Source organism: Hesperophylax consimilis, chromosome 12, assembly GCF_061612785.1.
Source record: "Hesperophylax consimilis isolate HC1 chromosome 12, BYU_Hcon_1.0, whole genome shotgun sequence".
NCBI classification, from domain to species: domain Eukaryota; kingdom Metazoa; phylum Arthropoda; class Insecta; order Trichoptera; family Limnephilidae; genus Hesperophylax; species Hesperophylax consimilis.
The window spans coordinates 18374072-18388516 of NC_142847.1; the positions used below are offsets into that span (position 1 = coordinate 18374072).

The 14445-nt window shown below is 32.3% G+C and overlaps 1 protein-coding gene across 1 annotated transcript in view; it reads right to left on the bottom strand.

Annotated features, from left to right (window-relative positions):
• Positions 1–250: 250 nt before the first annotated feature.
• LOC149419273 (uncharacterized) overlaps positions 251–14445 on the bottom strand; it is a 49921-nt gene continuing 35726 nt past the window's right edge. The window contains exons 15-23 of the mRNA XM_089637962.1: positions 13768–13988; positions 9586–9749; positions 8507–8638; positions 7382–7587; positions 5822–6050; positions 5248–5469; positions 3840–3937; positions 3132–3300; positions 251–527 (exon numbers count right to left, since the gene is read on the bottom strand). Of these exons, the coding sequence (XP_089494088.1) occupies positions 358–527; positions 3132–3300; positions 3840–3937; positions 5248–5469; positions 5822–6050; positions 7382–7587; positions 8507–8638; positions 9586–9749; positions 13768–13988 (1611 nt within the window). The 3' untranslated portion in view covers positions 251–357. The remainder of the gene's footprint in view (positions 528–3131; positions 3301–3839; positions 3938–5247; positions 5470–5821; positions 6051–7381; positions 7588–8506; positions 8639–9585; positions 9750–13767; positions 13989–14445) is intronic.

Here is a 14445-nt window from a genome sequence, read left to right on the forward strand (position 1 = left end):
AGAGGCTTCACCTGAGTTCACCACGCCACTTTCAAAATCAAATTTTGAAATGGTTATTTAAAAGTTAAATAGCTGGAAAAGACTGTTTAATTTAATTGGGTTTGAAAATACAAATTATGAAAATAACATTGTGAGTTAAAAATAGTTGCATTTAATTCACACCGAAAAATCTCACGACATCACGAGTTTGAGCACTTTTGCTGTGCCAGCATCCAGATTTTGAGTTGCAGGTTTGAAAAAAACTTCCATATAAGTTAATACAATACTTTTATTATAAAATAATATGAAAAATACAAAAGAAATACTTGAATTAATTAAAATTGACATTCATTTAATTGTCAATAAATTCATTGTTTTTTAAGTAGTCCTTAGTTGCAAGCCGAGCCACATGCCGTTTTCTGTGATCATGTTGAATGTCTTCTTGGAGAGCTGCACCGGTATTTGGGTTTTGGAGGTTACAACTATGTCAAATTTGGACAGCATGCTGAATGCAACGGCCTTGACGATCATCAAAGCGAAACGGGACCCTGTGAAAACATTATTTTATTATTTTTTGCATAAAATATTATATCACCACATTTACATCATAATATAGTTGTACGTCGGATTTAATTATTTTGAATAGGTAGAGAATCAAATTTAACAGAATTCTTGTCCAATCTTCTATCTAACTCCTTAGGCCTCTGTCATATTTTGAAATTTTTTAAATTTTTTTTTATTTAAAAATATAAATATGTTATAATAAAAAAACTAATTACAATAAAATGTTTTCTTTTTAACGTAACTACCCAATTCAATAGTGAAAAACATTTCTCGTGTTTGATTTGGGGAGTAGTGCCATTACAATATATTATATTGGGTAAAGAAAAGAAAGAATTTTTTTTTTTATAAAGTAAGAAATAAACAAAATGTACAAAGCATGATAACAAAAGTATAGATAATGAAAATAGACTACAATAGCAGTTACTAAATTAGATACACAGTAAATGTAAATAAATATAAGAATATATTTATTTAAATTTAACAATAATTTAAGAATAAAAGTAAAATAAAAATAATATTATTACATTTCGATTAATTAGTAGGTAGTAGGTGGTATAAGTACATGGAGTTATTTTATTCATTTGGAGTAAACGGAGCTGATAATATTGCAAGCGAAGGTACATAATAAATTGCGACAATAATCTGTTGGTGGCTCGAATGCTGATATAATATTTCAAGAGGATATGGTAAAAGAAGAAAAATATATTTTTTGTTAATTAATTTTATGAAATTAAATAGTTAATTATATACTAAGTTGTCGGACTATTTCCACTTTGCAAATAAATCCAAATAAATGGAATATTTCTGAATATATCCGAAAACTAAAAGCTGTTTTTGAAAGGTGATAAAATATGCTTATAAATAAAAATGTAAATGTTTGTTTATTCAAAATCTTATATCTTTAAAAGTTCTTTACCGATTGCTTTGAAATTCCTCGGCCGGGTCGGTCAGTGAATAAAAAACCATTTAGAATTTTAGGTGTTTTTGACGTTTAAACTAATCTCAACGAACCCACTGTCTCTTCTATATGTGATAATCTCTACTCTCCAATAAGTTACTTGACGGAGTAACAAAGCGAGTGACTCGGCCGAGTACTCGGCAGGTGTAATTCGCCCATAAAAGCAATACGCGCTATTGTTTCTCTCTCTGCACAGACAGACTTAGCCACAGCAAAGTGTGGCCGAGTACGACTACTTATAAATAAAAATATAAGTTTTGTTTCATATTAAAATTTTAAATGGAAATATGAAAAAAAAAATTTAAAACTCTTTTAGTAAATAAAATTATTGATAATGAAAAAATATATAAAACTCACCCATTATATTTTTAGACAAATTACTTACAAACGTTTTAGTTACCTTTCTTTTTCATCGTTTCATATAAAAAAAATTAATAAAAAAATTCACTGTTTCATAATTTTTTTTTCAAATTGCGTTTGTAACTTTGTTTTCGTAAAGGTGCACATTTTAATTCTTCTGTGGTTAACTTCTAGATTTTAATATAAAGCGTAGTGTTTTCTTTTTCTATCACCGTTCAGATGATATTTCTCACCATGACAGTAAGGGAGATACAACAATTTCCCAAAAGCGAACAAATTAGCCTGAAAAGTTAACGCCGTTTATATTGAAATATCAATAAATGATGGTGCAAAGTTAAAAAGAATTTCAAATCTGTTTTATTAATTACCAAAAACACAATTTTTTAAAAATTAGTTCAATGGATTTTCATTAATTTAGCAGAGTTTGCTAAAATGTGTTGTTATTCAAATGTTGTCTAGTCAAATTATTTGGCATTAAAAACGGTCGTATTTGGGATACAAATAATTAATCATTCCTATAATGGACAGTGATTATCTTCAGAAAACATTAGTCATCAATAAAATAATGAAATTAATTCATAGAACAATAAATAAAAATTCGTCATTTATTCTATGTGTATGTTAATATGTATATAAATATCACGTGTCAGTGTTCGTACATGTTAATCTCCTAAACCGCCCATCCGATTTTAATGAAATTTTGTGAATGTATATACTAAAACTAATCTCTAAAAACTAAACTATCTTCCAGCTAGAAAGATATGATATTTTTGGACCCGATAGGTGGCGCAGTTTTCTCATCTAAAAATACATACAACCACAAATCTTAACTTCCCTACACCAAACTACGGTAAATATTTACCTACGACTACCGTTTTTACTACTACAAAAAATTGCCCCTTTAATAACGCCTGCTCGCGTCCCCTTTAGAGTTATATCCCAGTTTTCAAGTAGTTTGTGGGCTACGCTAGGTTTGTATAGACTCGTTTGTGATTTAATTCTACCTAATCCAACCTAACCTAACATGTACGGAATATTTTCTCAAACGGTAGTCGTAGGTAAATAATTACCCAAACTACTTATAAGGCGGTCTGTAGCAGGACAGCGTCTGCCCGGGCCTACAAGTAATCTTATATAATATGTATTTCCAGCCATTGTAGAGAGTATTTCTACGAGAGATTTTACGCAAAAAAATTTTTTCCCAATTATTAAGTTAAGGTTATTTCAAATTGCTCAAGTTGAGTGAAAAAAAAATAATAAGGGTTTTTACCAATGCAGTTTCTTGGTCCCATTCCGAACGGCAAGTAAGAGCCCGACTGTATGGACGATTTGTTTTCATTAGAAAATCTTTCAGGATCAAACTTCTCGGGATTGGGAAAGTACTGTGCGTCGCGATGAATATTCCTTATTGGAATCCACACTGCGTGATTCTTTTGGACCTGAATATGAAAAAATTAATTATTAAATTACAAAATTGCAACAATAAAACAATATTACCAAAAAACACAATTTATTGGGTTGACAATATATATTATAAGTAAATTTATTAGTAATTTTTTTTATTATTAATTTATTATCAATATTACTATTATCTACTATTGTATTTTTTGCTTTGTTTGCAATTGACTCCCAAAATTCTGATAGTTTTTGCATTGTTTGCAATTGACTCCCAACATTCTATAGTTTTATAGTTTTTGGGTTCCAAGCTTGAAGAATCGAGTGGTTTGAACAAGTCTTCAAACCAATTTTTAAAAGTAGCGTTGAAATTTAAAGGAGATTCAAACAGAAAAAAAAAGTGGAAAATATGAAAATCTGACGTCGGAGTCAACAACCCTAACTAAAAAAAAAACCTTTCCAATGCAACCGTGCTTTCGAACTAAAATTTTCATATCAACCCAATAACGGAAAACAGAGTAATATATAATGTAATAGTTCCCCAAATTTGATAGTGGGCAATATTATTAATTGAATATTTAACCTCATAAGAATTACTGGAATCATTAGGAGGAGGAAGGGTGAACTTTGTAGTAGCCACTCTGTCTACATTTCCAAAAGATGGCCAGAGTCGCAGCGATTCTAAAAAAGAAATAATAACATTACCAAATACACACATGTATCTCAATATTATTCAATATATAATTAAGTGCACAATTATGTAAATGCAGAAATGATCCTAAGAGTGGGAGCACACAAAGATCGGTCAGAAAGGAGCGGAGTTCCGAGTTCCGCGTTTATTAGAATGTACTGATACTATAACAACAACGCACACAGAGGGCAGTCAAAACGGAACGTCGCATTTTAAGAGTTCGTTTCCCGCCGAGGAAGAGAACGCCAGAACGCCGCGATGTCTGAGGTTACAAACACGGAAAAGTTAATTGAATTGGTTAGGGAAAGGAGTTTATTATACGATTTAAGTGATGTAAATTATAAAAACCGCGACAAAAAAGCGGAAGCTTGGTTTGAAATTGCTACTAGTAAATTTAAATTTTATTATTAGTAAATTCGCCTTGTTCTTCTCGCGTTGTGTTGATTGGGTGCACCCAATACTTCCTTTTCTTTTTAGAAGCTGCTAAGCTCCACAAGAGCAATAATTCTTCATCGGATGATGAACTTTCTAGTGACATGTTGCATATGCAAAGACCCAAACGAAACTAGAAAGCGAGAATTTGAACGCCGCTTGTGTGCTTTGGAACTCTTGAGCGGTCAACGGTCACTAGAACGCAGAACTCTGACCGCTCTGTGTGTGCTCCCGCTCTAAAAGTGCCAAGTTATCGGCACTACAACCCTTGTAGAGTCCTGTCTGCCAGTCTCCTTCTGTTTCCCTTCACTTCCTTACAGATGCTGTGTTTTTATTCACACTGTCCATCGAACACTGCTTTGTCCTACGCTTTTTGGTGGCTGGTTATCTTTTATCTTTCATCTTTGTATGTTTTTTGTTCAGGCTCATATACAGGTTGTCCGGTGGTAAAATGCATTATAACTTCGGGAGGTAATTCTACACGACGGTAGAAGTAAAAAAGATAAATTACTTTTTTCGAAATTACATTGTTTTTTCCCATACAAAAATATTATTTTATAGACAAATATTTATTTTTTCATACAAACAATAAACTTTTTGCCTAAAAACTACCTTAAAACGTTTGAATTTCTAAAAAAGTTATTTATCTTTTTCCACCATCATGTAGAATACCTCACAGCGCACTTTACCCCGGACACTCGTATTTGACTCATTCCAAAAGAAATTGTGTGCAAAAAAACAATATTGAAAGCAGGTACACTTGTTACGATTATAATTATTGAGAAATGGTTTAGAAATATCTTCTTGGAAGGTATCTGTATGAGTCAAATACAAAATGGTTAAGTTGTATTAAGTTATGTAGTCTTACCAGAGACAACCATGTCTAAATACTTAAGTTTAGGGAGGTCAGTGTAAGTGAGAGTGTTGCTAGTCTCGCGCTTATATTCGTCTATCTCTTCCTGCAGTTTCTTCTGAATTTCTGGGTTCTTGGCCAATTCGTACATCAGGAATGTCAGTATGGTGGATGTGGTGTCAAAGCCACCGATGATAAACACCACCGTCTGGGCTACCAACTCGTCGTCAGACCATTCTAAAAATGTTAATAGAAACAATTGTGTCATCATGAACTAAACATAGAAAACAATAAGTGTCAGTTTGGATATCAATAGCTTAAATCAATCTATCCCATCATTGGGAAGATGGTCACACCTAACCAAATCACAAACAATGTTTTTTTAAATTATTTATCTTTATAACATTACTACATGGGTGCCATGGGTACTACTGTGCCTCTCTCGCCAGGAATTCATGTGATGACAGCAGGCACAGTTTACAACACAATATAACAAGATGTAACACAAAAGTTTACAAGACAATATAACAATAAAAAATTTCACTCGGTTCCGACTTCTTCTGCTATTCACTTTATTTATTATACTTACTTCTTTCGACTTTCTTTTTCCCGGTACTAGATTCTTCCACAGTAGCATAGCCTGCGTGTTCTTTGGTAGACGCTTCTTCGTGTTTCAAGGCTCCTTTCTTAGCTTCCATGAGCAGGTGAATCATGTCATGGCGGATGATGCCATTCTTCTCTCTCTCGGCCATTGTTCCCAGCACCAAGTTGGAAAAGTATTTCTTTATATCTGTGCGAATCAATGGGATGTCGAGTAGCTAAAACAAAGAATATAATGTTGAGAGAGCCTGCACAAAATATTGGTCATAGTAAAGTAACCTACTATTCCTCTATTAAAATTCTGATGCTACCAAAGACATTTTTCCGTCAATTTCAATTTTAAAAAATAAAAAACTGGTCAATTTTTTAGTCTTGGCACATTATCAATATATTGTGTAATGAAATACGTTATTGCATGCACGAAAGCAAAAACTAAATAGGGTTATATATGATCTCATTGCGAAAGAGGGTACCTAATTCCCATAGAATAAAGTGGACGTGTTTCATGATCCAAATATGTATTGCTTGACCGAGGCTTATAATTCCAATTCAAAAGTGTGTTATGAAATTCAAATCGGATGGAGATCTATAATGTCAGACGAATGTAAGTGGGAGGGAGCGCTGGGCTATTGTATGGAAGGCAATTCTAGTGTTGTTCTTTATTTTATGATAATACCAATTTGAATTCAATTAGTTCAAATTGACACCGAGCCCAATTGTTTTCTGTCGTACTTTAGAAATATATATTATGTCAGCTTTAATAATAATTATAAATGTTTTAATATCTTCCTTTTTTTGTAATAAAGAGATCTCACTGTGATCTCCTGAGAATTTGCTTTACGAGAAAGACATTGGGTTATTTATACGGGGTGTCCGTAAACTGCAATAACTTCGGGAGGTGATTGTGAAGAAGGAAGAAGTTAAAAAAGAAAAATAACTTTTTCGAAATTAAATTGTATATTTTTTCATGGAAGGTTTTTTTTCCACACAAACTGTTCAACTTTTTAAACATTGGAATATCGAAAAAACGCCTTTTCGTAAAAGTTCGATTCAAGTTCTGTTATTATTTCACTTTTGTGAAACAACTGGCCAATAATGATATAATAACAGAGCACGAATAGAACCTTCAAGAAACTAAGCTCTAAAATTACTTTCCTGCTTTCTTTTTTTATAAATTCTGAATGTGTACACGGAGTTCGGAAACTCATAGTATAAGCGGGTAACTGGTGAATCTACATCACATAAAGAATCTTTTTTGGTAATTAAAGATAAAAAATAAAAATAAATGGAACTCGGACTACGCTTCGATGCATTTTTAAGACATTAAACAGCTGATAATAATCACCCAGTAACTAATCTTTTTAAATTTGACCTAGGAAATTCCAACTTTGGACTCAATTAACTCAAAAACGAAAATCAACTACAAATGTGAAGTAAATTCACCAGTTCCGAACACGGTGAATAATACACAATAAGAATGTGAAAGGAATCATATTGATTGTAGAAAATGACTTTCATATTATGGAATGATAAGATAAGTGACACTTACTAGCATAACTCGAGGCATGATGGCATAGCACATCATCTTCAAAAACTGAATACCGCTGAAGTCAGTTGCTTTTTTGGCCATTTTGTAGAACTCGCAGTTTGGATCTTCTAAGGAGTTAATCTTCAATCCAAAAATAGCTGTTGCGATGACGTCATTTGTATAATACGAAAATATATCTTTGGCCTCAACTTCAACAACAGATTTTCCTAAGTAAAACAAAATAAAAATTATATAAAATGCATAAAACTGCTATTTTAAGTAAATATATCACAAAAGTCCCCAAAATTACTTTAGTGGGAGTGATCTGGATCCAGTGGGGTTATGGCTTCCCCATCGATATATGTACCTATAATAACAATAGCCCTCTTATTCCAATCTAAAAATAACACCACGTAAAAGTAATTTCGTAATAATACTCCCCTTCAAATTTATAAGCCTATGTATAAACACAAGTTCCCTACAATATAAAACAGAGCACTATGTTATCGCTCAATCCCATGATATAAATTGTTTATTTTATCGGCCAATGGCAAGCCCGAAAGTCACAAGAGATGAACGCAACCCAAATTTGTTGTCCAAGCTTCTAAAAACGTACACGAAACCAGCAGAGATTGTTCATTTTGTGGCAAAAGCATCGTCGTAATTTGTTGTGTGAGGTAATTGTTTTGCTAGAAAAAAGATTTTTATCAATTGTTACTAATCGATATGTCGCCTCGAAGCCATCTATGAGGTACATGTTTTTTTTAATTTTCATATAGCTTATTAAATTTTAAATGATGATCCCTAACGAAAATATGGCTAACTGCTTCACGACTCTTGTGGGACGAACTTGCTGGAAGACGAATTTGCTCCATGCAGACCAACAAAAGGTAAAAAGCAATGCTTCTTTCAATCTTTCGACTGCGAGATAATGCAGTTTCTTTTTGATAAACATTTTCATGAACAACAATTTTTGGTTTTGGTGTTAATTTTAAGGTTCACATGCCCTGTCTAGATAATAATACTTGGTCGATGGGCACCCCTAAATAGGGAGGTTATGAGGCTGAAGGGATTGGGGAAGGGAGGGATATGGGGATGAAGAAGGTTGTGAAGTACATAATAGGTGGGTATTTGAGATACAATCACCTGGGGTAAATTGTTTGAGATAATAATCTGCCGTCTGCTGTGAACACTCCTCGACAAATTCAAACATATTCTTCATCTTAGAACTGGTGAAGGCGGGACTTAGTGTCGACCTCATATCGTGCCATTTTTCACCTAGAAATAAAAAAATTATTTAGGTATTTATTACTGATACATTTCCAAATTTAAAACTAACTTAGTGTCGTTTCATCGCAGGGGTAGGCAGAGAGGATGGACCGCCACACAACTCTATATTGGCACACTTCTTGCTTCATTGACATTTAAACTTCATCTCATACATTATATTCTGTTATTTTGATTTAATTTTTTTTAAATTATTTTTTGATAAGTCTTATAGAAATCGTTGTGTCTCCTTTACTATAATGGTTAGAAATATGATCTAAACGGTGTTAGAAAGAGAAAACATCACGTTTTATATTAAAATCTAGAAATTAACAACAGAAGAATTAAAATGATTTTTAAAACTTTTTATGTTCGCATCCAAAATTTTAATATTATATGTTTATTTCAAATAACACAATTTGAAAGCATATTTTATCATCTTTTAAAAACAGTTTTTAGTTTTGGGATAGTTCAAATATTCCATTTATTAGGATATTATTGCCAACCATAAATACTCTGATCTTGTGACAGAAAATGCCAGAGGCATGAGGGATTAAATAACATATATAGGCATATTTTGAAACATGATCTTTGTGTTCAACCCCAACAAAAAAAAAAAACCTGTTTTTTTTAATTTAAGTTTTAATTTTTCCCAGATTTAATTTTTATGTAATTTTTTTTATTGAATAAATGTTGTATTTTTTGTACCAAGTGTATTATTACTACTATTTGTTATTTTTTGATAAACAAGCCCTCTGAGTTCTAACTTTCTTTCAAATGAAATTATCAATAACTTCAAAGCCATTGAAAAAATATATTTCAAATAACTACTAACTATTACCAAGCATCAAATATGTTCCACCACTGCCAGTTTCAATTCAGGTCTGAAAGGGTTAATAGATTCTATGTCAAATAATATATTATTTGAGGAATGACAGATAGTATAGAAATAATATAACCCTTTAAGATGACCAGGAAGTTTCCATACATGGGATCGGCGTCTTCCGAGACAATGGTACGATGAGCATTGAAAGTATCAAATTCCTTGATACACACTTTTTTAATCAACTCCAAGTCTTTTAAAATGATCAGTGGTGAAGGTCCTTCAAATGTTCCAAAATATCTGAGAAAAAATAATAGAATGAAATTATAAATAGGTACTAAATTTTATACAGGATTTTATGGTCAACGAGTAATTTCCGTCCATAATTTGTAAAAATCACATCTGACAATCTATGGTTCATTTTTCTCATCCTTGAACCAATAATTTGAATAAAAATATGCCGACACAAATGGCTGAACATCCCAAGCAGGATTCAAGTGCTGAATTTGAATGCACTATGTCAGGTGTGGCGAGCCTAGGGCACGCGTGCCCGAGGTGGCACGTTTGATCATTTGGATGGCACACTAACGATTTCCAAGTTCAATTTTTTTTTTTTAATTTTTTAGGTTTAAAAAATATTTTTTTTTGGTTTGACCAGTTGTTTCAAAAATATCTGAACAATCTTTCATATTCTTCTTTTCTTTTCAAATGTAACAGTCATTCTGTTGATTTTTTTCACGCCAGAATTGGGTTGTTTCAACTCAAATTTAACTTACGTTACATTTGAAAATTTCATTCAATGTTCCCCGCCGAAACTGACAATTTTTCCAGAGAAATCGATAGGAATATTTTATTTACGCTTGCAACTTGATTGGTTTATTTATGTTCGCCGTGCGCACTGTTTTTTTACAAATGACACATAAGTAAGTGCTGTTTTTATTCGTATTTAGTTAATTACAAGTACAGTAAAGTTTTAAAGACCACATAAAACGTCGTGAAATACAGGTTAGTTGTGTATTTTTACTCGACATTTGATAGGCTTGGAGTGCAAGATTTTTTGTAAAAAAATGTCTTATCCGTATTCAGAAACGTATCTACCAAAGTTTGTATGGTGTGATATGATTTTTTAACGTGTATAATTAATTAATATAACTCGATAACTATGTGTTTAATTACATTACTTGTGTTTTTTTTCTATGGTAAACATGGCTGGTAGAAATAAAAAAAAGTATCGGAAACGAACCGCAGAGACTTCCAAAGTTGGTGGACTGAACAGTATGGTATGATAAAAAAGAGTGAAAAAGCGGTATGTGTTTTATGCTCCGGTACAGTTGTATGCAGAACTTCGTCAGTTAAACGACATTTTGAGCTAAAACATAAATCTCTCCTTGAAAAAAGTAAGGAGGAACGAAAAGAATTTATTGCTCGAGCTAATAAAAATAAAAATGTACAATCAACATTCCTAATGAAATTTATAGGCGGTTGTTCAAATATAACTGCTGCTAGTTTTGATGCCTCAAACGTAATCGCTAAACACGGAAAACCATTCAGCGATGGAGAATATCTGAAAGAAGCATGGCTAAAATGCGCTTCCAATCTCTTTGAAGATTTTGAAAACAAACAAAAAATTATTCAAAGAATTAATGATATGCCTTTGGCTAGAAATACAGTGAAACATAGAATCATTGAAATGGCCAAAAATGTAACTCATGAGCAAAACATAGATATAAAGTCTTCCGATTTAATTTCCCTTTGCCTTGATAAAAGTACTGATATAACTGGATCAGCTCGTTTAGCAATTTTTACTCGTACTGCAATGGAAATAATATCAAAGAAGAATTGATCACTTTAATATCATTAGCAACAACAACAAAAGGAATAGATATTTGCAATGCATTTGTAAAAGCACTCACTGAAAGAGAAATAGATCTTTCCAAAATTGTATCAGTAACGACGGATGGCGCTCGCAGTATGACTGGAGAGGAAAATGGTTTTGTCAATTTATTTACTGAACGTGTTGGACATTCCGTTCTGGGTTTTCATTGCATTATACACCAGCAAGTTTTATGCGCAAAGCACGGATTAAAGTCACTGGAAGATGTTATGATTCTTGTAACAAAATTGATCAATTTGATATCTGCACGCGGATTAAACAAACAAAAAATTTTTGAATTGTTAAATGAGGTAAACTCAGTATATAAGGGCTTACTTATGTACAACAATGTGAAAAGTTCTTCAAAGATTCGTTGAGTGTTTGGAAGAAGTTAGGCTTTTTTTAATAAATGAGAATCTCATTGAAAAATATAATGAGTTACTAGACCTCGAATGGCTTTCAAAATTAATGTTTTTTACTGATTTGTGCTTACATTTAAATGAATTAAATATTGAATTGCAAGGCGTCAACAAAAAAAATATTGTTATGTTTGATTTAATCAAAGCATTTCAAGCTAAATTACAATTTTTTGATCGTGTAGTAGTATCTAACACCTTCAAATATTTCCCAAATACAAAAAAACTTTTTTCAGAAGAAAAGCCAGATCAAATCAAATTAACACAAGAATTTTCTGTAGTTATTCAATCGATAATCAAAGAGTTTTCTTCAAGATTCAAACAATTCAGGAGATTTGAAAAGATATCAATTTTTTTTTTATATCCAGATACAGTATCAGCAGATGACCTCAATTTGGAGATTTTTGAGTGGCTAAATCTAGAAGATTTTGTAATGCAATTTATCGAATTCCAATCGAGTTTGCTATGGAAACAAAAAATTGTTGATTTGAGAAATGATTTGGAAATAAATGAAAGCGATCGATTAACGAACATAAATAATAAAAATGCAGAAGAAGAAATAATGAGAACTTGGAAAGCCATTCCAGAAATCTTTAGCGATTTAAAAAAACTAGCGAGAGCTATATTATCAATTTTCTCTTCTACATATGCTTGTGAGTCATTATTTTCAGAAATGAATTTCATAAAATGTGATTCAAGAACGAGAATGACTGACGAATCCAGTTGGTCGTGTGTGTTACTAAAAGTGACGAAATATGATCCAGATATTAAGAATTTGTCATCGAATGTACAACAGCAAAAATCACATTGATAAATTACTAATATGTACATTTATTGATTATGACTTTATTTTTATGAAACTCTCTTGTAATTTTTAAGCTTATGAATAAAATTTAAAAAAAAAAACTTTTTTATTTTATCTATTTGGTTAATTTTTTTTACAGCTTGGGCACGCCACACAATCTAGAAATAATATTTGAAGATTTTTGGCACGCGGGCCCAAAAAGGTTCGCCACACCTGCACTATGTAATGTAATTAATTTATACTTGTTTCTATCTAGCACAGTTGATCGATAAAACCCTACATTAATACGATGTCTAAATCCGTCAACTATGGTCATTAGGCTGCGTTTGGCGGTATATGAAAGTAGTCAGTAATTAATTCCCACAGCTGGCAGACAAAAGCAGTCTAATTAAGCCCGGTGTCTTGGCTGTCACTAAATTTCGATTAACTGTCAATATATGCAATAGTAATGTAATTCGTTATGCAATATTATGAATGAAGGGAGGCAGACTAACGAAGCTCGTAGAGAACGTTTGAGAATAGAGTAACAGAATTTAGAAAGTTGATCAGAATATAACGAGTTGAAACTAAAGACATCATTGACCAATTGACTCCCTTTTTAGCGTCAAAAAGTACATGCGAACTGTCTATGAGCATTTCAATTCGACACTGTCAATTTACTCACTTTTCATAATACAATTTAAAATATAACAATTTATTAACGTTTTCTTTGACGTTTAGAAATGTTGATCCATAGACAAAATCTGCCAGTGTTGCCATCGTAAGGTGATTTCTTTTTTATTTTATTATCAATATCGGCTTGGTAGACACGCCTAACTGTGCTCGGGAAATTGATATAAAATTGTCGTCAGTTTTAACCCTTGGGACCTTCTAAGACCCAAACAGTCCCAAATGCCGTGCGCGCATTATACTCTCCTAAGACCATATTTGTCCAAGAACGACCGCACACTATTAAAATGCATATATCTCTCTTCCTCTCATCTAAAAATTAATTATTTCTTCTATGTCAGAAAGAGAACGAAATAGTTATTGTTATTGTCTTTGAAAAAATGGAAGCTTGTAGAAGGTTCGATCCGTGCAAATCAACAACGTCTCAAGGGTTAAGCCTATCAGTCCGATATTCTTAAGTTATCATCTTTTAACGCCCCATTATAAAATAGAGACTTGGGCCCCAGAAATTTTGTATTATGTTTGGAATCAAGTAAAACTGATCAGCGTACTCACTTTTGGCCAGGAAATTGATTGTAAATTCTGTCCATCAAAACAGAGACATGCTCCTGTTGAAATAGGATAGGAAAACCCATGCCAAAGAAGGGCACCTTAGGCACAAAGGCCGGTATACCCTTCCTTGCGAAATGTCCATATTGCCACATCCCGTAGGCGTACAACGCTGCCAAAAGTCCCACCAGCAACAGAAACCAGTCCACAATAGTTAGAGCCATGATCTAGAAAAATATCTAGATGATATTTTTTACATTAGCTCCACACTCTGGAAGATCGAGAAAGTTCTGGGAAGGAAAAAGGTATGAGGTGTGAAAAACCAAGTCAGCAATAATCCAGCTGTCACATATTGAAACTGATATCAGTAAGAAATCAAAATTAATCAGTGGAATGTAATGAACAAAGAAAAACATAAGCCTACCCATAACCTAAAAAATAACTAAATCCGTGAAACTTTTAGATTTATTTTATTGATGGATTTATGATCCATTTACAGAATAATGATTTATTTGACTAAAGTCGAGTTTAAAAGAAAGTGTAAATAAAGTATGCATTTCTTTAGAAAATGGAAAAATTTGAGTGCAAGGATTAATAAAAGCAATCTAAAAGACATTTAGACACAAACAATAAAATATGAAATGGTGAATGTTGTTTTTGAATTTGTTTTGCATAAACCCTAAT